At 38.2% G+C, this 24,663-nt stretch overlaps 2 protein-coding genes, 1 long non-coding RNA gene and 1 other non-coding gene across 6 annotated transcripts in view; 2 read left to right on the top strand and 2 right to left on the bottom strand.

Moving 5' to 3' along the window:
* LOC124396380 (serine/threonine-protein kinase/endoribonuclease IRE1-like) overlaps positions 1–3,741 on the bottom strand; it is a 29,678-nt gene extending 25,937 nt beyond the window's left edge. The window contains exon 1 of the mRNA XM_046865498.1: positions 3,474–3,741. Within this exon, the coding sequence (XP_046721454.1) occupies positions 3,474–3,548 (75 nt within the window). The 5' untranslated portion in view covers positions 3,549–3,741. The remainder of the gene's footprint in view (positions 1–3,473) is intronic.
* A 3-nt stretch (positions 3,742–3,744) lies between these two features.
* On the top strand, positions 3,745–4,497 carry LOC124396381. Its single transcript, XR_006927768.1, has 2 exons — positions 3,745–4,128; positions 4,265–4,497. It is a non-coding gene; the product is annotated as an uncharacterized LOC124396381 (long non-coding RNA).
* Positions 4,498–4,525: 28 nt separating this feature from the next.
* LOC124397399 lies at positions 4,526–4,661 on the top strand. The gene has a single exon (XR_006927920.1). It is a non-coding gene; the product is annotated as a small nucleolar RNA SNORA50 (small nucleolar RNA).
* A 50-nt stretch (positions 4,662–4,711) lies between these two features.
* Positions 4,712–24,663, bottom strand: part of tex2 (testis expressed 2) — a 28,870-nt gene continuing 8,918 nt past the window's right edge. For 2 of the 3 annotated variants that reach the window (XM_046865496.1, XM_046865497.1), the window contains exons 3-13: positions 22,438–24,046; positions 18,146–18,346; positions 17,622–17,931; positions 16,903–17,138; positions 16,088–16,231; positions 15,904–16,003; positions 13,546–13,666; positions 12,768–12,872; positions 12,380–12,589; positions 9,068–9,188; positions 4,712–7,312 (exon numbers count right to left, since the gene is read on the bottom strand). In XM_046865496.1, the coding sequence (XP_046721452.1) occupies positions 7,157–7,312; positions 9,068–9,188; positions 12,380–12,589; positions 12,768–12,872; positions 13,546–13,666; positions 15,904–16,003; positions 16,088–16,231; positions 16,903–17,138; positions 17,622–17,931; positions 18,146–18,346; positions 22,438–24,021 (3,288 nt within the window). In that variant the 5' untranslated portion in view covers positions 24,022–24,046 and the 3' untranslated portion in view covers positions 4,712–7,156. Of the gene's footprint in view, positions 7,313–9,067; positions 9,189–12,379; positions 12,590–12,767; positions 12,879–13,124; positions 13,667–15,903; positions 16,004–16,087; positions 16,232–16,902; positions 17,139–17,621; positions 17,932–18,145; positions 18,347–22,437; positions 24,047–24,663 lie in introns of those variants that run through there. The other variant, XR_006927767.1, reaches the window with a different exon arrangement.

Below are 24,663 nucleotides of genomic sequence, written 5' to 3'. Positions count from 1 at the left end.
GCAGAATCAGAATTCAGCAATGTTGTGGCAAAAAAAAGCTGAGGGAAAAAAACCACATGCGTTGTTCCACTTCTCTGGATTTGGTTTAATGTGGCTGTGTGAACAACACGAACCTGCAACCTCTCCCCATCTCTCTATATCTCTATATCTCTCTCTCTCTTCTCACACAGACCCAAACACGCTGTGCAGAGAGAATGTAATTTATTCGCTCCTTCCCTAGTGAAAACAGCAAATTCTCACTTTCTGAAGAACAGAGAAGCACCTGCGAGTCCCACAGAACACACTGAGGTTGGGAGACCGCAGTTATTAGTGTACAATTCTGTCAATTCAAACCGATGATATTAAACGAAATAAGCCCAAAGCCTGGGCTTTCGCGCGAGCCATTTTTTTTTTTTAACATCCTGCAGTAGACTTTTGCGTAACCTCGTTGTGTAACACTTTATGCACTGGATAGCAACGGAATATTTCTGACACGTTTTTAATTCTGTAGTGAAACAGGATTTCTCAACATGGTGCATACAGAGACTAATTTACTACAATAATTGGGTACTGGAGGCTTAATGAAACTTGTAATTTGCAAGTCCTGCAGCAATATTCACGACTTGAATCACTCCTAGTTCATTATAATCTTTCTCAGTAAGACTGATCCAGAGAAAGACCTTTTTTGAATGCAGGTCCTGATTCCTCTTAAACTACAAAAAAAGTCCTAAAACGGGAAGTGAAAAATGTTTTAAATTATGAAGCGATGGTCAAATCTTCAAACTATCATAATTTCCAGTTTGCTCTTTCTTAATTAGTTATGATCTCCAGTCATAGAAAATCCAAGAGTTGATTTATGCACAAATATAACTGTATAAATGTGCAATAACCTGTGCATGCTTGTGCTAATCCGTGTAGTGCAAAACTGTTATATTAATAACATTTCTCCACTTTAACAGTTCGACCTACATGCAATTTGTGTTTTCTGTGATTACAAAATAATCACTGCGACTTGGAACTGTAACAGGTAACAGATTGGACAGATTGTATTAATGGAAAGGAAATGAGTGTAAAAATCACCACCATAAAAAAAAAACCCAAAACCAAAGAACAGGACGAAACAGAACTAATCTCAATCTGTTTCATATCCTCTAACTTATCTGATAAATCACAAATACATATTCAAAGAGTGAAAAGCTTGCAGACCAATATATATAATCTATATCTCATCTGGTAATACTACTACACTGCACATTTTTCCTACACAAACATGTTAACCTGTGATAAGACTTGGCACAGAGGCTTCAGTAGACTGTTTACAGAACAGCAGCCATGTGCTCATGGGGAAGAGAAGGCATTTTTTATGCAAAGCCATGTGCTAAGCTGTTCCACAGCATACACTACATATTCAGAGGAGCCTGGAACGGTCAGTTTTTCCACCACTTGCACTAAACACACTGCCTAAGGACCACCTAATGATTGGACATTTTCTGCTCCAACACAACAGACTACCAGTTTAGGCACATCAAACATCCAGGCTGTAAATAAACCATCAAAATATCTGTCTAGAGTGCAGTAATGATTTAGTTTTATTTTATATTATTAAACGCACACACAATATTTGTATGCAATATAATGACACCAACTGCTCTATTTCATCCACTGGTTAAAAATAATGCCATATGTCATGATATCTTCATTTTCTCTGTAAGATAAGATAAATGTAGATGCCTACACAAGCTTTACCCACTGCAGGAGTATGAGAGAGCAATATGATGCTATGAGCTAAGCAAGTAGAACACTGGATTTTTCAACTAACCACATCCAAAACATCTTTGGCATCAAAGCCCAAGTCAGTCAGTACCCTTCCTTGGTTTGTGCATTTCATTCCGTCCTCTTTTAATGTGTTTAATGTGTATTTCACTATTTAGCGCAGCAGGTATCAAAAAGACTTATCAGTTCATTTGTGACTCAAGATGTGTGAATCTTTCTGTTGCTGTGTGGATACAACTCTCATACTTCTTTCATGTGGAAACTTGTATCGCTGTTGGCTCTTATAACAACCACAGACAAGTTTCAAAGTGTCTCTGTAAGGTGCTGGGCCACCACTAGCCACTAGAACAGTTTCAACAGAGCGTCTTTTCTCTGGAGGGAATCCAAGACCTTCTCTCAGTTGATACCTACCTAATGAGACACTGTCGAACACATTAGTCCAACAGCTTCTTAAGATTTTAGCTCTCCTGAAGTGTCTGTCAAGGTCACAGCATGTGAATTACATCATTTTCACATTCATCAAACTACTCAGCAAGCTCTCCTGCCTTGTGAATGGAGGCAGGGACGTCCTGTAAAGCATTTCATCATAGGATAAAGGTGAGCAGTCAGAAGACCATGGGATTGATTTTTCAGTAACTCTTCCCTAGAATAGGAAAAAGAAACAAAACCCTCCCAAACAGCATAAAAAGTCACTTTTGGTTGATTTTATCACCACGGCATTGGATTCAGCCTTGCTCGGAAGTGATGTTCATCAAAAGAAAACACCAGTAATACAAATAAACCCATGAGGCTACAGGAACTTATTGTTCGTGCTCATTTCTTTGCCAAACCAATGTGACCTTTGGGAAACAGGGACAGCGAGGAGCATGTCCTTTAATCAATATCAAAACATCTGTCTCAAACTAGCATTACTACACAGCAAACCAAAATAAAAGAACGTGTTTTAACACTTTGTTATTCCTTAATCATAACCACTAACATCATGTATTCATTATTTTAGAGAGATATTGATGGAAATTAAAAAAGGTACTAATGGCCTGATTCATGGCACAATAATGAGTCAATGCCAATATACAATAACAACAACCAGCTCAATTTACAGGAAAAAAAAGCAATGAAATTGTTGTTTTTTAAATGCTTATTATTATATTAACTACTAATATTTTGCATTTGGGCAAATATAGGAAGGTTTTCACTGATGCCCAAAACACTGCAGCTGTAAAGCTGGTGTTTGCTGTTCAACAAGTTCTTCAGCTAACGTATAGAGTTCACTTTCATGTCGAAAATATTATTAAAACAACAGTCTTACAGAAACCCTTTTTTTTAACATTATATACATGGAATATTTTCAGTTGTTCGCAGTAATGAGTTGAACATAAACAGTCTCGTATATAATTGCAGGGTCGTATTTAGCGACTATCGTTAAAAACACACAATAAAAAGTCTGTATATCTCTTTCCAAACCATGTGCTCGTTTTGGCTAGTTACAAAAAAATATATAACTTCTAATAATGTCAATAAACTTTACAATTAAACATTAAGCGCAGTTTACTCATATTGGCTCCATAACAAACCGCACACTAACGTTGCTGTAGTGCACATGTCAGATGGTGTGGTAGAAGAACACCTGGTACACACCTTATTAAACTCATATAAAGATCTGAAAACACTACTGAACATCTAATCAGTACAGTATACCAGAATATCTCCAGACTACTTACCATCCATAGCAAGCTGCTGAACAGCGCGGTGTAAATGCACCACACAAGGGCCCTGCTACACACACTCCATTCCATCTTACACAGCGCTCAAACCACTCCGAATTAACTCAACACGTCGACGCTTTAATAAGTCTCGTTTTTATCCGCACTGTAAATGTCTTAAATCTAACTATAAAGAAGTAACAGCTTCCATCCTACTCGCTTTGCTCCTCGCCAGCTGGTTCTACTAATAATCCCGTATACATTTTCTTCTCGTAGTACGCATGCGCACTAACGTTACGCGCAGGCCTTTGTTGTAAGTTCCGCTTGAAACAGGAAGTCGCTCTATTAACCTCGGGACTCCTCTCACGCTGCACGTGTGCGCCGAAGATACTGACCGAGCGAGACGCTTTATTACACTTATTCGAGCTCAAAATGAGAGAAATGGCTCATATTTCGTGCACGGGTTGTGCTTTTGAGGAAAGATTTGGAGACGCGAACCTCGGCTCAGATTATATTCCTGGTACGACCTGACACGCGGATGTAGCGCCTTTGTAGCATGTGGGCACGAGCACATTGTATGTGTTCATAGTTTACCACATTTTTCATTCATGTTCTGCTTTATGTTGCAAAATTAATTTTGCTGCTGAAATTGACGGAACTTCCTAGAGACAGGGTAAGATATTTGTCCTTTTATTTGTAAATGAATGTTTTAATTACTTTATTAATTTAAAACTTGTGAACTCGTGATTAAAATGAGCGCAATCTAAACACATCAGTGTTCATATGTGATTGTTTATTTGTAATTACAGGAACATCAAGCCTGAAAAGGACCCTCTGGAAAAGAAACGAAGCTTGGAGTGAATTAAATGAAGACCTCTAGTATGACTAACCTCAACCAGATTAAATACATGACGAACAGCTATGTTTAGAAAGCATAATGTGCCTAAATATGCTTTCCCCCATCTTTCGGGGTAAATCTATCATACTAAAATGTATAGTGAGATTAATCTGATGCTTTCACAATAAACCATGATGACCACAACTTGTCTTCTGTCTTTTATCTTATTTGGTGGCACTGTCTTTGAACCTGTGAAGCCCTCATCATGGCTCCATAGGCCAAGCAACAGTGCAAAATTAAAGGCTTCTTATAACTGGGGCTGCTTGGCATCTCAACCCAAGCGGCTCTTTTAGAAGCAAGCCACAGTTGTTGCCCAGATGTGTGGTGAAGAAAATTGCATCACAAAATAAGCACAGAGTAATTTTACCAAAAGCATTTATACACCCCCACACATTACCATTGTCACAGAATGGTCGAACACAAGCACTTAAAACAGCAATTGCTTTCATAATGTGCAAAAGAGTACGATTGGGTTTGGCATAGAGAAGCACACATCTAACATTGGCCTGGATTTTTTTTTTACAAACAATAGCACGGAAATGTTGTAGGTGTTTGTTAGCATAAATAGACAGTTCTTTGACACGTTTAATGCATTTTGAAGAGCATTAAGGAAAACAACAAACACTGATGTGACCATAACTTTAAAGACCAGTCCTGTTAGGTTCATTTTTGTGGTGGTGCTTTTGTGGATAAAGGATTTGTCTTTATTTTTGTTTCCCAACACTGGGTGCTGGTAGCTGATCTCTACAAGCTTTCTGTAATTATATTGATGCGAACTTGGGTGGAATTTTTGGTAATCACTGTGCCTAGGGGTAGTGGACGATCTCAAATATAGTTCATATAAGTCCAGTCCAAGATGTTCAGTGTCCTGAAGGTCCTGATTTCTGCTTTATAAAAGTAAAATGTAATTGTGGATTGTAATAAAGGTGGGTGAGAAGATAAACCACCATGAGATCTGTTGTTTGAAGCCCCCTGGGACTGGACTTGAAAATCAATCATATTTTCATAGTTTCTACAAATGGCTGATGTGGCTGCAGGCTTTCAAGCCTCCCAAATAGGAGCCACACCTAATCATTAAGTAAAGATCAACAGCTTAAATAAGTGGAATGAGGTGTGGCTTGAGCTTAGTTGGAATGAGAACTTGCAGCCATTCTAGCTGTGTGCAGGTAAGACTGAGCAGCCCTGGTCTGCATGTTCAATCACATCATTAAAAGCATAGTTACAACTACAATCTGGATAAAACAACACATTTGTTTGTCAACACAAACTGACACAACATTGAAAAACAAATTTTAAATATTTGCAAATCTTGAAATCACATCATCCATAACAAAACCCATAAGCTGCGACGATCAGATAATGATTTATACATTCAAATGGCTTCTCCATATTGCACAATGGCATACAAGTCCATATCAAAGACAGTAGTGCGTAGTTCGTTTTTCAGCCAGTTCCAGAAAGGATTAATTGAAGAAGTCGAACTCGAGAGAAAGCGCCTTGTTTGTATGTAATCAATTAGCCAGCTCGGGTAGTGCCACTGCTGGGGCAGATGGGGTATTAGCTGGTGTCCTTGAACACAGTGAAATTGATCTAATTGCATAATCGTATAGACACAGATGACTCAGGCAGCAAAGTTGTAAAGGTTGGCGTCTATATGGTATTGGTTTCCTTGAGAAAGCACATTTGCACAAAGCAATTAATAATAATGGTATACACAACAATCCACCAACATACTCTCAGTAGTTTACATTATTTAAAAGAATGCTGAAAGTGGCACACACTCAGGACCATCATATCAAAAGCCACTAGCAAGGGACACTATTTGAAAAGAGTGGCATGAGTATATCTTGGTTGTCCTTCCACAACGGCTTGCAAAGGAATGAGGTAAAAAGCTTCGGACATACCAGAGACCATCTGTATCTATCACACAAAAGTAGGTGCAAACAAATACACTCATCTGACAGCTTATTTAAAAGTTATACCATCGACCAATCGTGTGGCAGCAGCACAACACAAAAAAGCATCCAGATGAAGAGATTCGGTTAACCAAAACTGAACAAAAACAGTTTCAGTTCTTTTCTGAGAAAAGTGTCGCAGTGTGGTCTTCTGTTCCTGTACTCATCCACCAACAGGTGAATTCCGAGATGCTTTTCGGCTCATCACGGTTGGAAAAAGGGGTTATTTTTACTGCAGTAGTCCCCGAACGGCTTAAACCAGTCTGATTATTACACTCAGACTTCTCTGAACAACAAGCCTTTTATTTCTTTTTTACAACAATTTGTGTAATCTTTGGGGACTGGTCTGTTTGTGAAAATCCCAAGAGTAAATACTGAAATACACGACTTAGTCTGTCTGGCACCAAAGACAACGCCACAGTTACAGAGATCACATTCTTCTCCAGTCCGATTTGATCTGTCTCTGCATGATGTTATGCAGTATTTTATGCATTGTGCTGCTGCCTCATAATTGGCTAATTGAATGGTTGCCTATACAAGCAGGTGTTCCTAATAAAATGGTCAGTGAATGTATAAGGGGTCTCCAACCCAGATGTTTGCTGTAGCCATAGCTGACTTTAATCCAAGGATGTATGTTTTAATGACCAAAAATTTATTCATCACTGCCAGAACTGCCTCTGCTTGTAAAGCATTATTCAGCAGAACTTCAATCAGTCCAAGGTCTAATAGAAATGCTTTAGTCTACCGCTAGGCATTTAGACACACTCATGTTTCCAACTAACCTTCATCTAAGAACATAATAGAACAAGTGCCCTTGGTTGTCTCATACAACATTTTTTTATCAGTGTTCAAAAGTCATCCGCAGTTTGTTCAAGGTCCGAGAGAGCCGCATCTTTCAAGGCATCGGCTGTCACAGTAGCTAAGTTCACGCTGGACCGTGTGTCCATGGCTGAGTGCATGATGGGTAACCAAACGTCGTCCATATTTGGCATGACGAATATTTTCTGTGACAAGAATAAGAAACATTTGTTAGACATACATTAAGAGTGAACAGCAAATAAAATAAGTACAGAGAAACTTCCAGTGTTGTTATATGTGTGTATATATATATATATATATATATATATATATATATATATATATATATATATATATATATATACACACACACACAAGGAAGAAGTTACACACTCAAGTTGGTATGTAGTCCAAATCTAATTCAATGTAGATCAATGACTGTATACTGTATGTTGCACAGTATCAGGGATTTAATAGTAGAACCAAATTGGCTCTGAGGCCCTCTAGTGGTTGGTTTTAAACCCTATCCATTCCTATGTTAATCAATGAGAAATAAATGAAACTTGCATTTTAAGTGACTCCACAAATGACTGTTGTCAGTTTTTTGTCAACTTCCATTGGCCCTGCTATTTTATAAGTTAAAGGATGTTGTTATTGGGGTGATTGGCAGGTTTAGACATAACACTTGAGCCTCAAGAACACATACAAACACACTTTTCAACATGCAAATAAAACTCTTGACATTTCCGTTGCAAAGCCATGACCTTTTCCAACAGCTTCTCAGTGGTGGGTTCTCTGCTCTTTTCTTTCTGGTATGCTACCCATTTTAATTAAATACTGATATTTTAATTAGCCATTAACCATCGTGAACAAAGAAAGTGATGCAATAAACCAAGGCCACACCAATTTCAAAACACTTTTTTGACTGTTTAGTAGATGGTAAGTCTTAAGGCAAATCTCTGCAAAAATTTGAGTACAGGATAAAAAATAAAAAAAATCCCAAGAGAAGTTGTCCACTACTTTATTGCAAAGAAAATAAAAATTACAAGAATTTAGCCACGGTTATATATTTTTATCAAACTGACCACGTCTTGAAACCTAATGGTGGCATGTCCTATTTTCTTTTCTTAATGAGCCAAACTGGTCCAGGCACATTTCTAGATCTTGGCAAAGACCAAAAGTACAACACACGTGATGAGAAACCTGAAAGAGTCAGTTATAAAGACTGAATACATGATTTATATCTGCACATTTAAATGGATACATTTAACAGTTTCCTATATAACACAAGTTACGGTAATCTTACACTCATCTCTTTTGGACTAAGCCTCTGAAAATTCAAATGCAGGTTTAGATTACTATATATATATATATATATATATATATATATATATATATATATATATATATATATATATATATAAATCCTATAACAATATAGCCCATAATGTCTTTAAATGCATTCCACGATCGCAACTAGCGTAAAAGCATTAAAAAAAACACCTTTCTCTACTCAGCTACATGAAAGTCATGAAGAGAAGTGATTTTTTTTCCCTCAGAAATTGTGTGTCAAGTGTAAATGCTGACTGCTGTAGTTATTAGCTTATGTATCCCTACACTGGTTTGATTAGCATGATGGAAAAAGTCAGCAAATGGTCATGACATCTTTGTTTTCTGACAAGAGTCAAAATTGAAATACAATTTAAATTTAAATGCATTTAAAATCGAAATTTATCGTAATTTGTGTAAATATGTCCACTTTTATACATTCATTGTGATCAGTGGTAATGGTACACAAACGGATAGTAGCCTGAGGTGTGAATATTTCTGAACCATTGTAATAAGAAGAACGATAATAATAAGAAGGTCCAGGGAAGTCACTGATCGCATATAATATCCTAATAAATTGTTGTTATATATAAACAATCAACATTAATAATCGAGTTTGTTATAGCCAGTACCTGAAACTCCTGATCCAGTTTTTTCTCAATCCAGTCAGTTACATGCGCAAACGTGACCTCCCGCTCACCAAGTTTAGGTCGGGCTTTCAGCTCTAGGTGAGGAGGTCTTCTGAAACCATACCTATAGACAAAAGAGCATTGGATATTCACAACTGCATTACAAAACAGTGTATAGACATTGTGATTAAAAAAAAAAAAAAAAAAAAAAGGCCTATATTTATATACACAACACAGTATAGTCATCTACAGAATTACTGAAAATATCTTTAACCTCATAAAAAATATAAGGGAAAACTAAGATATTATAAGAAATTATAACCTTTATCGGAACTATATTTATAAAAATAAATACATTCTCTCTCTACTTTGGAAATTATACATGTAACTAAAGCATGTCCTCATTTGGACAAGTTTGTAAAACTTGTTCTTCTCTTACTACCTGTTTCACTCGGGCCATTAATGAAATGACACGGTGGCCAAATTCCACACAAATAAAATGACACAAAAGTGTGACAAACTTATAGATTCTGCCTGAAAGTTGACACGTGTATGAGGCCCCCACATACAGATATGTTGATAATATTGGATAGAGCAGCAAGATCATAGCTGGGGAACTGTACAAGATGGGTGATCATTAGATCATCAAGTGACCAAATCCATAGTTACAGTTGTGTTCAAAATTATTCAACCCCCACTGAAATTGATTGTTTTGGTCGGTTTGACATTGATTATGATCATTCAGTCATCCTGCTTACAATTAAATCAAAGAGGCACGTGTAGGTCAGACAAATATAACATAACATTTATAATGAAATAACCACAAATGTCTTTTCTGAGCTCACATCATTATCAGTTTTATTCAACCCCCAAGTGACATTCAATCTTAGTACTTAGTACAACATCCTTTTACAGTTATAACAGCTTTTAAACGTGAAGCATAGCTTGACACAAGTGTCTTGCAGCGATCTACGGGTATCTTCGCCCATTCATCATGGGCAAAAGCCTCCAGTTCAGTCACATTCTTAGGCTTGCGCACTGCAACTGCTTTCTTTAAGTCCCACCAGAGGTTCTCAATCGGATTTAAGTCTGGTGACTGCGATGGCCACTTCAAAATGTTCCAGCCTTTAATCTGCAACCATGCTCTAGTGGACTTGGAGGTATGCTTGGGATCATTGTCCTGTTGAAAGGTCCAACGTCTTCCAAGCCTCAGGTTTGTGACGGACTGCATCACATTGTCATCCAATATCTCCTGGTACTGAAGAGAATTCATGGTACCTTGCACACGCTGAAGCTTCCCAGTACCTGCAGAAGCAAAACAGCCCCAAAGCATGATTGACCCCCCGCCATGCTTCACAGTAGGCAAGGTGTTCTTTTCTTCATAGGCCTTGTTCTTCCTCCTCCAAACATAGCGTTGATCCATGGGCCCAAACAGTTCTAATTTTGTTTCATCAGTCCACAGAACACTATCCCAAAACTTCTGTGGTTTGTCCACATGACTTTTGGCATACTGCAGTCGACTCTTCTTATTCTTTGGGGACAGCAAGGGGGTGCGCCTGGGAGTTCTGGCATGGAGGCCTTCATTACGCAGGGTGCGCCGTATTGTCTGAGCAGAAACTTCAGTACCCACATCTGACAAATCTTTTCTCAGTTCCTCAGCAGTCACACAGGGACTTTTCTCCACTCTACGCTTCAGGTAGCGCACAGCAGTCAAAGTCAGCATCTTCTTTCTGCCACGACCAGGTAGCGTTTCAACAGTGCCCTTTGCCTTGAATTTGCGAATGATGCTTCCTATGGTGTCTCTTGGTATGTTTAACATCTTTGCAATCTTCTTATAGCCATTGCCCTTCCTGTGAAGAGTAATCACCTGTTCTCTTGTCTTCCTGGACCATTCTCTTGACCTCACCATGTTTGTAACCACACCAGTAAATGTCTAGAAGGAGCTGAGTATCACAGTCATTTTAAAGCTGCCTAATTGGTGCTTATTAGGCTTTATTGCTGCTCCCTGATATCCACAGGTGTTTTCAATACCTGATTGAAAACACTTCATTGAACCTCTGTTCTTCAGAGTGGTAGTCTTTAAGGGGTTGAATAATTATGTCAATGAAGAATTCACAAAAGAAACATTTACTACTGTATTACAAAACTAATTGATGTCATTTTAGTTGCATATGGTTCTTTAAGAAGTCCTTGTAGGATTTCATTCTGAATACAATTACAAATGTACACTAAATTCCCTAAAACCATTTACAGCATTGGGGGTTGAATAATTTTGAACACAACTGTAGATGCCACCGCTAAGCTAACAGACTATTTGGAAGACACGAAAGAAAATATCTTTTTTTTCTGAATTCAAAAGTAACATGGTCAGATAAGACAAAAGGCTTTTTGACAACAAACATTTGAAAATAAAAAATGGTTACACAGAGAAAAAACTAATCCCTACTGTAAAAGATGTGATGTCATATAGCTGTTTTTTCCAAAGGTCAAAGGAAACCTTGTTAGCATGAATGGCTTACCTCATGAAAATCTACCGATTTAAATTAAATAGCCGTCTCTGCCAAGAAGCTACCGACAGGTCATGGTTGAGGGGGAGATATGCACTACAAAATGAAAGAAATAAAACAACACCCTATTCTCTGTTTAATAAATTAATTAAGACACGTATTTATCCCATGTCATAATTACAATCATTTTAATATAGAAATTACATTTTATAAATTATATTTAAATAGAAGAAATGAAGTCAATCATAAAACTGTATGATTATTACAAACTGTATGGGTAATGTCTATCTTTATTGATTACTTTATTATTTTAGTTGCCTTGTTTTTATAGTTTTATTGCACCAGCACACCATGAGAAATTCCTTGTATATGCAACCCATGATATTTGAAAATAATAATAATAATAATTCTATTCTGATTAAATAAATAATTAAAAAGCTACTATTTATTTAAGGCAACCTGCCTAGGGCACACAAAGAAAATATAACGGGTGAAAAAACATACAGTGGTCCCCAGGAACAGGATTTTGGACACACCCCTGCAGCCCCTATGGTACTTTCATTCATTAATCTATACATTGTAATTTTATAAACGTAATAGTGTACAGTATTTGACCAAATAAATAGATTAAAATGTTATTCCTAACGTTCCTGAACATTCGGCCCGCTGCGGATTCTCGCCAATTTTAAGATAATCCGCAACTTGCTGTTAGTTATGTTCCGATTGAGAACCTGCGAATTTTCTGAGCCGCGAGTTTCGAACCATGAATTAACGGAGGTTGACTGTATTGCATGAATGCTGACAGTACCATATTCTGTCTGTAGGAGGTGGTGGAATGTTGATGGCCAGTGTGCCATGGCACTCTTGCACCTCTACTGTGAGGAGAAGAGGAGTGTTAGACATCTCTTCCATTTTCTTCTTTATGAACTCTGTCTCCGTGGCCTTCTGGAAATACTTGGACTTTGCAATCTTGTCAACAAAGCGCATGATCTTGCTCGGCCGGTGTCCTCCAACGAAACTGCGGAATCATGAGATAAACATAAAATTACATCTCTGACCTTCTTCTTACTAACATAGACTTAACTATAGATCGTCTGTAAATATTATCTCAAATTTACTGCACATAATTATTCGATTGCCAAAAGAAAACAGTAATACCTACACCTACACATGACGTGTACTGCTTTAACACTCACCCTTCTGTCCCGGGCATTTCAGGTACTTCTGCTGGATCTTCCTCATCAGATGATCCAGCACTGGATGACTCCTCATCGCTGTCAGCCAGGCAGTATGTACGTGGTCTGGGCCTAACAAACACACACATATACATTTTTTGGTATTCATCTGGATATTTCCTTTCCTGGATCTAGAATCCATTTGATAAATCTGTTATAAACATTAAAAACATTTAGTTACAACATGATCCAGGGCTGCTAGATAATTCAATGGAGCCTTTTAGAGCAACAAGAGTTCTAGTGTTACACCATTTCGTCATGGTTATAGCTTACATTACTAATTGATATCAGGAGATGGGAGAGTGAGGTTTGACTCACCAATAACACAGCAAATCCATCATGTCCATATTTATGATGAAAGAGAAGAGAGTTAGCAAGGACAGGAAGACACATGCATAAAAACATTGAATAAAGCAATACCTGTAGACTGAAATTAAACCCAGGATACACATATGCACGCTCAAACAGGCAAAATACTAAAAAGCACATAATTAATTCAAAATAAAAGGGAAAATCTGAAAATTTCCCATGTAAAATAAGACAACAAATTGAAGTTTACATTAAATGTCTTAAGTTCACAATGCAGATAATTATAACCTCAATGAATTTCTTTTTTAGTAGGTTTTTGTTTATTTGCAAACATATTCACTGCTATACATGTCACAAAACAGATATATGCAATTCATGCGATTTTTTTTTTATCGCCACATCTTCTTACACATCATTCCACACCCCTTACCCCTCTTTTCCTTGTTCTCCAAAGCTCTCTCCCTCCTTTCCAAGCCTGGCCAAATTCATCTTAGTCTCCAGGGTCATCAGGAAAGAACCAGTATATGAGATCTCCAAGTCAAACCACAGACCTGCAGGGGGAAAAGTCATGATGAATTTATAGCTTTACAAAATGCTCTAATGTATTTATTTGCCACACCAATTCCCATCATCTGTATCACAAATCGCCGCTTGGGTAAACGAACGCTAGCACTGACTGCCGTAGTCGGCATACGAGTTCCCACACACTCAGTGTGCCTAATGTTACTGTAACTGACAGGAGAAGGAAGCACTGGAATCTCTGAATTTGCATCATGCATCATGAATAAATAACACTAAAGTCAATGCACACTGAATGATAGTCTTTACTATAAACGTACAATCTTAGCCTTCTTCTCTAGAAGCTAGAACTCCTTGTGGCTTTAAGTAGACACTTTGCTATTGAGACATCACATTGATGCTCCCCAGGGTCCATTCTAATTGTGGCAACACTTCCATCCCCCTGAGCCTGTGAAAGGTCAGCTATCAGATGCTCTCAGTGCCTCTGAGCCTTTGAGCTCGGTTGGCTGCTGGGCAGTGGGAGATAAGTTCATCAGCCCAGCAAGAGTATGGCTTCAGCCTTTCACATTCTCCCTATAGGTGGGAAGTGCACACGGCAGGAAATGGCCAATCTAATCCTGCCATAAGGAATATTACGAAAGGCTACTTCTCAAAAGCATTTTGTTTCTCCCTGGCTACAGGAATCGTAGCTCTGTAGATTTTGACTGCATTACAATAAATAATAATTATGCGTCATTCAACTGTTTAAACTAACTTGTTTTATAAATGTTTCCAACATTAAATGTAACTTTAAATAAGTATAAAAAAATACAACCCTTACACCAGGGCTCTGCAAACTTTGTGACCAAAAGAGCCATTTTGACCAATTTTTTGACCTTTAAATAAATATAACAAATTATTTGTTTTATGCAGATGTAAGGTAGTTGCCTATTTGCACCACTATGTGGCACTAGTGTGATTTCTAATATATGTGCTTGTTAGCAATTTCAAACTTTTTTTTATACCTTGGAAAGACGTGGGAGTGTTACCAGGTAATGGGAGAGTGGCGTCGCTCTGATGTTTTAATGAACGTTTCAATCATATATTCTCCATCTGTGAACAGCTTTCCGTACTTTATTATCTCCTGCGTTGCCACAAAACTAGCAACTGTTGAATGGCGACTTTATCCACTGCACTCAGCTTTGTGCACAGTTCTGAAATGGTTCTCTTTTTTTCCCAATTTATCTTCAGTACTTCGCAGCAAAATGCTGTGCGCTTCATTTGGAAATGACGTTCGGCGTCACTTTTTTATTGTTTGCCAATTTCTCACCACATATCAAACATGCTAGCAGGTGAAAAATAAATATAAAAATATTATATATTTTTTTTATTTACATGCCATTTACATGGCTACCATTCCATATTTCAATACCATGTAATTCCATCTGGACTGTAGCACCTTTTACAAGATTTACAAGAGGCATTGCAAAGTATTTCAACTAAATGTTTGGAAAAACATACTGTACAGATGCCAAGAGTTGATAAAAACTCTTTTGCTTTTAAAGGAGGATTTTTCAATTGAAATGTTAAAATGTTAAACATTTTAAATAAAAGGCCTGCTCGTTTAAATAATATGGAATAAATCGAATTAATGCAATACACTTCTTTATTATAGTGATTAAATGGAGTAATCAATTAAATTGGCACAAATGAAGTTGATTAAATAAAATTAGATAATTGTAAAAACATAATAGTTTACATTTGTTAGACCCTCATTTTGGTAATACAGACGTGTATGTAAGAGTGTGTTTGTTTTACTTTTAATATTAAATTTTCTAAAGATATGATCTACTTAACAGTTGTACTTATTTTAGCATATGTGTAAAAGATTTCTTCATTCTTTCCATTTTAGCCTTTATATGTCACATATACATAACAGCACAGTGAAATTATTTTCTTCGCATATACCAGCTTGTTTAGAAGCTGGGATCAAAATGCAGAGTTAGTCATTTTTATACAGCACCCCTGGAGCACAAAGGGGGAGGGGCCTTGCTCAATGCCCCAAAGGTGTCAGCTTGGCGATATCGGGGCTTAAACCCCAGACCCTCCAATCAGTATCCCAGCACCATAACCACTGGGCTACCACTTCGACAGACACTTCACATTTGCTTTTCTCTATCTGGTTAAAAATAGCGTTGCTCCTATATGCACAATGTCAGTAACATAAAAACTGACAATCCATCCAATCTATACAAATCCATCTACAATGGAAACAAGCTGAAATGCTTACCTTGATGGTCCACTGATGGTTTGTAGGCCTTAAGAATCTTGGGAATAGCCATGCCCATGTCCAGCTCAGTCAGCGTCAACTCGTTCATAAAGTATGGCAGCTTTGATTTAAAGTACCAGTTTTAGCATCAAAACACCTAAATGCCGAAAGGAGCCTAAAAGATAACAAAGGCTGAAAAACATACCCGGATCTTACTCAGCTTCATTTGGATCTTTTTGGAGACCATATCAGCCCAATACTTCTCCCTGAGGAAGTCCCAGAAGATACGGCCCAGTAGGGCATTGACCCAGGCCTCAGACTCAGGATCTGTTCCAAGACCTGCTGGGAACTGAAAGCAAGCCCAGACAAAGATCATCTGCATGAGCTCATGAAGAGAGCTTGCAGAACAAACTAGATTTTTTTTAACACATTAAAATCTCACATTACGTACGTAATATATAACCTGGTTTGGGCAAAGGAGCATCATAACAGACTTCAGGTAAAAGTTTGACGGTTAACTGTCATAAAAGATATGTATGCCAGATGTATAACAGAAAATGTATACACATTTCCTGTTAAAACTGCAGGCTTTTCATCCCTGTTTAATGTAGTATAGCAACCAACAATGAAAAAACAAAGAGGTTATAGGGGACAAATGCATAAGTGTACACACCTCTTTTATAATGGGGCAATTGACTATGCTCAGAATAAACCCAACACATTTCAAACTCAAGTATGTAATTATTATACACACGCCATCAATGCAGTGATTTGGATTAAAATAAACGGTTTCGGTAGAACTTTTCTGATCATTTGGGTTGCATCCGATTGCTGTAGTAATGCAGTAGCAACAGTCCATAAAGAGTTTGCAAAGCATTTACAGGATCTAAGTGTGTAAACAGTTTATATCTGCTGTATATTATAAAGAATATTTGCAGTTGTGATTTGTAAGCAGGCCTGGTCTGTGTTTAAGGACCAGACTAAATACATTTGATATAAATTTACACTGTTGATCACTACCTTCGTTACACTCCTTGGACTGCTATCGGCACTGTGCAGAGGGCTGGCGTTCGGGCTCCCTGACGAGTGGCTGATGTATTTAGCCATGTAGACATTGTAGTCCAGTACTTTTTGTTTGACTTCTTTCTGCCGTGGTTTAGACTGTGCCACGTCATCTAAACTGCCTTGACTACCACTGCAACTGTGAGACAAAGCACCTGCTTGGCTACTCCCACTGCTGTAAGAGGGGACGCAAGCTGTGGATAGAAAAAACATACAAACTTATGTACAGGAACCAGCATAAGATACGAGGACAGAAAAGTCCATTAACTGCATATCAGTAAACAATGTTTTTAAAACATGACATTGTTTTATTTTAGCATGATCAGGGCCAATTCTTGCTACTAGAGGTTCTAGCAGTTGTTTTGATTGTTAAGATGGATATTGCAGAATTAAAACGTTTAACTGGTCTTAATTTGGCAAAAATGTATAGATCAGACAGACTCAGGGGGGAACCCCTGTGGTGTGAAAAATGCTTTACTCAATTAGTTATTAATAATAAAGGAAGGGTTATAAGGCTAAATGAAACCTGAAATTAGATAGCTAGCATGCAACAAGAATTACAAGTAACAAGAGAGAATGAACTATTTTGTCTAATTGTTTTTAAGTTTTAAGTTGCTGCTTAGGTCCCCCAAAAACAGACCTGACTATGATTGTGAACATTTAGGCCTCAGTCTTACATGCAAGCAGGCCAGAGGGTTTCTGGATCTTTGCCTTGAGCCTGGAAGCTAGCAGCATCCTCCTGAACCATTCTTCCTTCTCCCTTCCAGTCCTCCCGAACAGGTACAGAACAGGGTCTGTGGAGCGTTTGGTTTCCTCGTTTCCAATTCCCCCCTCAGTCCTTTCACCTGGAACAAGTGGTTTCTCCTCCTCAGCTTCAGTCTGATCCCCCCTCGACATGAAATCATCCTGTCTGACCAGCTCAATGCAAATGGGATACTTTTTGTTCCACACTCGTTTTCTTGCCAGGCTGTGGGGCACCAGGTATATCTGTGGGAACAATTGCAATACGTTTCTATTAATATTAATTAGTACAACATATTGTGTTTTATGAGTGGAATAAACAGCAAATGTTCTCTATCTGGTGTCTTTCAAAAATGTTAATTGTACTTGCCACTTGTGATCAATGCACAATTAATGAGAACAAGCAGTGACAACCTTCTAAGCCACATTAGCTGGATGGAAAGAGTTATTGGTGTCCCACCTTGCTGTTGGTCAGATCGTAGATCTTCTGGCTTATGTACGTGACGTCAGGTTTGGGCTCGTTGAAGGCGGCACGGCGGGGAACATTGCGGTTTGGTTTGGAGAGACGTAGCACAGACCCCTCTAAGCGCACATATACTGAATGGGTAAGTGTGGCGTGGTACGTCTCTGGGTCATAGCTGTAAATCTCGTTCATCCAACCCTTGAAATATCAAATATCACAAAAGGTTACTATTTATAGAGTTAAGTTAATGTCGAGGTAGTTATTCGGCATTAGACTGCATAGGAATTTGTGTCAAGGAAATGCTAATTGAATAAGTATAATGTCTTGTTATTATTCTATTTAGACTTCATGAAAGTGATCAAATTTGATATGAATATGTTAAAGTCTGGCATTAGAGCATATTAAAATATAAAACTCATACTCAGTACATGAAAAGTACATATAGAAGGAAAAAGGCATATTTGTATTTATATATATAAATATATATATATATATATATATATATATATATATATATATATATATATATATACATATATACACACACACACACACAATTTTCCTTCTTAAGCCTTTTTCCCTGTTTCTTTAATGAAATTGCTGTTGTCTTAACTACCACATCAATGCTACACATCTAAGTGACAGATAAGAAATGTATGTATGAATGTATTAAATGAATGGTCTACAGTTATGACTCTCATCTTGCACTGTTTTAGTAACAGGAATGTGCAAAAAACATTACTAAGTGAATTCTTGTCACCTCTTGTTGTTTTGCTAAATTCTGATAGGACAGAAGTTCCTTTGACTAGGGCTAGAAGTACACCTTCTAATTACATAGTATCTCTGGATGGTCTTTTTGTCTAATCATCTGCAGCAGTTAATAAATCCATGGTGTGATTACTGACTATTGACTACTGAGTCTTTCCTTTGAAGGTCTTGTAGATAATATTATTAGGATAGTCTCCTTTCATTTAAGAAAAACTATAAATATACTATAAAAGTATAAAGGTGGACATTTTAAAGGCAGACTAACAGGTCTTTGAGGGTCAGAATTCTAGCTGATAGACATGTGTTCAAATGATTATTTGCAGCTGTATCATACAAATAAATAGTTTAAAAATCATATATTGTGATTTCTGGATTTTTTTTTTAGATTATGTCTCTCACAGTGGACATGCACCTACGATGACAATTTCAGACCCCTCCATGATTTCTAAGTGGGAGAACTTGCAAAATAGCAGGGTGTTCAAATACTTATTTTCCACACTGTATGTTACATGATGCAGAAAAACAAATTCATGCTTTTTTTTACATCTAGGTTGGCCAATAGTAATGCCTTACTGTCTAGATGTTCTAGTAAGTACATGAATAAGGTTCAATGAGTCCATAATGCAGCAGCAAGAGTCCTTACCAGAACCAGAAAATATGACTGGAGTAGGCATGGTAGATTGTAATCAACCAAAAATTTGCTAGGTACCATGGCCATTGGTGCAATATATATATATATTGCACCAATGGCCATGGTACCTAGCAAATTTTTGGTTGATTACAATCTTTGGTTGATTACAATCTACCATGCCTACTCCAGTCATGCCTACTCCATGCCTACTTGCTAGGTACCATGGCCATTGGTGCAATATATATATATATTGCACCAATGGCCATGGTACCTAGCAAATTTTTGGTTGATTACAATCTACCATGCCTACTCCAGTCATAAAGTGCATGCTATACAACATCAACTGACTGTACAAGACTGTAAAAAGGACATTACTTATAATCACACACACACTCCGGTACTCATGTTAGTTCTTAAAAAGCACTATAGAAATAAACCTGAACTTGAAACTTTTTGTTGATACCTTGAATAGTGAAGACTACAGGTAGGGTGCAGAGCATTCTCTTACTAAACCCCAGTTATAGAACAGCCTTCCAATTACTGTTCAGGACTCAGACACAGGCTCTGTGTTTAAGTCTAAAATAAAAACTGAGGTACGAGCTCGAGACACCGCTGCTAGATGGCGAAGCGAAGCCAGAAAGCGAAGTCTGTGACAAAAATTAAGATAAGCAAAGAAGAAAAAGTAAAAAATGTAAAGTTTATGGATACGTAGTATACAGTAGTGTTCAGTCTCCTCTACCCTCCACCTCCACCAGCATCTTCGTTAGCTCATCTCATCTCCAAGGTAAGTACACTGTGTAAAACCTTATTATATCTTTACATACTCTTTCTATTATGTTTTTATACAATATTTGCTATTTAGAAATGTATTTTCCTTATTTAATAACATGTAACATAAAAAATGGGGCGGCATTTTGACGGTTGGAACAGATTAAGGGCATTTTAAGTATTTTCAGTGGGAAAATTGATTTGATGTGTGAGCAAATTGAGCCACGAGCTCTGGCCACGGAACAAATTAAACTCATAGGTCAAGATACCACTGTATTTGATTAATCAAGCCTTTTGTAAATAGTTTGTTTTTAATAAAGAAGCAGATTTGAAAGGATCATGGATACAGTGTGTTGGTTAAATGTTTGGATGCTTTGAATGGTAAATTCGAGATCATTCGCTGCATCTGCGCACGGTTCCATTTGAACAGTCTAAAGATCCATGAAGTTTTTGTGGAGGGTTAAACTCAAGAATAATGAAGATGGATTTGGACTGAAATTAATGTAGTTAGTAAACTGTTAATAACCTCAACAATGATGGAATTAGAATGAATGGACATTTACTGTCACCCAGATGAGGATGGATTCCCTTTTGAGTCTGTTTCCTTTAAAGGTTTCTTCCTCATAGTATCTCAAGGAGATTTTCCTGGTCACTGTCACCACTGGCTTGCACTTTAAGGATAAACGTATAGGGAATTATTTATAAGGCAATTTATATTCGTAATCTATTTCTGTAAAGCTGCTTTGAGCCAATGTCCACTGTTAAAAATGCCATACAATTTAAATTCTTATAAAGTTGTTACTTTCCCTGATCATCTTAAACGAATTATTAACATTTTTAATACAGTTCTAACCTGTTGCCATTTGGCGCTGCATGTTTGTTATGTGTGTTAAAAGCACGTCTGCCGTGTTGATATAAAAGGACAGATAGGAGTACATTATTTTAATAAGAGGGGAAAAAAATGCTAATATTTAAAACAAATGTACTAGTGGTTTCACGATTTTACGGTTTCAACATCATATTAATGAGAAATTCATTGTAGAAGTAGTGGAGACAGCAAACTATAAGACACTGCTGCAGTTATGGCACAGGTTGTTAGCAATGTATGTGATGACTAGCAAGTTTTAAAACCAAATCTGTTAAAGCAATTCTGCATCAATCTGTTAATGTAGCAATGAAGCTAAAGCTAATACACACAAAAATCAGATTAATGTGCAGCAGCAGCACATTATCCTGTTGAAGTAGTGAGGCTCTGAAGGAGTAAAATAAAAGAAAGTATTAAATTAAACATAAATGCAAGACTGAAAAAAAGACAAAAGACAAGCGCATCTCAGCCACTGTTGCTGTTTGCTACCTTTTTTGCATAGACAGTGAAAGTTGAAATTGGCAACAAATACAAAACATTTGGATTCAGTATAGCAAGTGACTGAGTGGATGGAAGAAACTACTCAGCATCATGGAAACACAACTCACCCACTCCAAAACACAGTACTCCAACACCATATGCCATAAGAGACCTTATTACCCACTGGTAATTATTCAGACTATACATCTCTACCTACTCATACAGTTTCTCTAAAACCCATGTAAGATTATAGAATTAACATTTTGCCCATGTAAACTCTTAAGAATAGTTTTCTTTTTATTTTATTCTCACAAAAACAGTAAGGTACAATTTAATGTAAGAAAATGAGCTGTTAGGTTTTTCTAAGCATCATAGGGAATCTGCGATAGTTAATCTGGAAACTTTGACCGCCGCACTTTTGCCAGCAAGACCATACTGCCTTCATCATGTCTTATGTCGTTACATAACATGCTACATAACTACCATACAAACGTAACGATTTTCTCTGGTTTCGGATACCTGACTTTACACTGTGCCTAACAATGCCTTCACTCATGATAAAATTGCTTTAACAAACACGCCCTCTTGTGGCTTACTGCTTTATTACAAAATCAAATTTTGATGTTTTGACGCCTCTCTTCTTAAATGACAACTTGGATTTTTCAATTACAACTTATTTTCTGGCCACGTTAAAGATGCAGCATTGTGCATGGCAGATAAACAAAAGTCTAATTTATGTTTGTGCTATTAACAGGCTGATAGATAACCAAAAAATACCTTATAGATGATTGGCTCTTTGATGTCTAAAGGTACCCCATTCCAGCGTTCTCTTTTACACCGTCTGAAGTGAGTACCACGGGAAGCTGAGAGCCACACTACCAGTATTGCTAGCATGAATCCTGCAGCTACTCCGAGCAAAACACCACCTATATACGATGGTAACGGCAAAACAAAGTAGCCGTACACAGCAGAAATGAGCAGGATAAGTCCATTATGTGGTACTGTAGGAGGCACCTCTTCCTCCTCCTCCTCCTCCTCCTCCTCACCCCCCTCAGTTGGTTCTTCGCTGCATGCTGTGCTACCCCGCTGGAGGACAGCTGAGGTACCAGGGTCACCATCGGCTTCTGTGTCGGTGCACAACTCAAAATCTTCACTGTATAGCTCGCAGAACTCTTCATCTTCTTGCCTAGCCAGGGCCGACATAAAGCACCTGTCCAGGCCTAGTGAGGGTGACTCATGTATAACCGAAACATTGGTGGCTACCCCGGTTGGACTGTCACCCTCCAAGTCATCTTCCTCTTTGATGCAAAAGTCAGTTTTGCTTTCCAGGTGGCCATTGAGGGCTGTAAGACTACAGAGCTCTGATGCACTCGATGAGAGACTTTTGGGATGTTGTGTCCCCCATGCTGTCCCAGTCACTATACCTCCACCAGCAGAACTTCCTCCTTCATCACCAATGATCTTGCTCAGCAGCTGTAGCGGTTCATACATCACCTCAGAGAGACGCCGCCTGGTATCTTCAATGCGAGCTTCAACCTCTTGTACCTTGAAGAAAGAACGACCATCGGGTGAAGCAACGGGTGAGGATGGTGCTGTTTTGGAGTCACCGCTGGCAGTGCTGGAGACACGAGGTTGGGTGAAAGGTTTGAAAAGGTACAGGTTACGGCGGGAATCAGAGGGTCGGTGAGAAGGGGTTTCCTGCTCAGAACGGGCTGTGTCAGTGGACAAAGACTTGACTAGATTTTTCATCAGATGTCGGTGTCGCATGGGCTGAGAGGCAGTTGAAGAAGGGACACCTTCACGAGGCTCCACTTCAGTAGAGAGAGACCTTACAAGGCTGAGGAATGGCTTTGAGTGCACAGCTGAAGACTTGACTGGAGATGATGTGGAAGAGGCAGAGTAGGTGGCAGGTGGAGGGAGTTGTGTCCAGTGTTCTGTGGGCCAGGAAGAGCTAGCAGGGCTATAAACTGCGGTGGAGCCAAGGCTGGTGAATACTGGCTGGATGGCTAAGGCCGAACTTTGAGTATGGGTGACCACTGATGATGTCATAGCACAACATGCAGGGGACATCCCTGAACTTGGTCCTGTTCCTTCAAACAGCAACTCCTCACTAGCTTCCAGAGCTGTGACTACACCTTGATCATCACTATCTAAACCAGATGTGGACACAGCCAACTTGTAGAGCTCTTCATCTTCCTCTTCCTCCTCCTTGCCCTGGGTTGAGAAATGGATAGTGATTGTATCACGGGAGAGTGAGCGCTGCACATGTAGTTTTGGACCTGAAGATGGCCGGAGGAATGTGGATGATGAGGAAGGCAGGTGGCTGGGTGTGTCCACATTGCTGCCTCCCTGACTGGTCATGGCAGCACTCCAGAAGGCTCAGAGCCTGTAGGCATAAGGAAAACGGCCATGTGAAAACAAATTTTAAGTTCTGGCAGATATCACAAATACTAGCTGTAGCAAGCTCAATCTATTAATCAGAGTTCCCTGGATACACAGTATTACATATGGGGTTATCTAAAAACACAACCTGTCACAGACAAAGCACAAGTCATCCGAAACCGAAAATAAGGAAAAAACACTTTTGCAAACTAATTACCAAAAACGTCTGGACAAAGCCAAGGCCAAGACTTCAAATGGAGAACACTAGGGCTCTTACAGTTAATTAAAATGGATGGATGTGCAATTAGATAATTGACACAGTGTGCCTATAAAACTGAATAAAGAGAATCCAAGGAAAGTTAGTTAGACACAACAATGCATTTACTAGTATTAGAGTGCCACAGCTATTGATAAATTGTAAAAAAGCAGTAGTTTACCCTCTTCCTTAAGGTTATGTCCTCCTCTGTCAAAAAGGCTACAGTATACATAGTACAAAATTAGGTCACAGTATTAGACTTTAGACTTAAAACCAAAAAACCTTATTTTTGTTGAATATAAACAGTAGTAAAAATCGCTAATATAAATTCATGATCATGTTTATGTGATATTTTCATTAAATTC

Source organism: Silurus meridionalis, chromosome 14 (genome assembly GCF_014805685.1).
Source record: "Silurus meridionalis isolate SWU-2019-XX chromosome 14, ASM1480568v1, whole genome shotgun sequence".
Classification (NCBI taxonomy): Eukaryota; Metazoa; Chordata; class Actinopteri; order Siluriformes; family Siluridae; genus Silurus; species Silurus meridionalis.
This window is presented reverse-complemented; position numbering and strand designations above follow the sequence as displayed.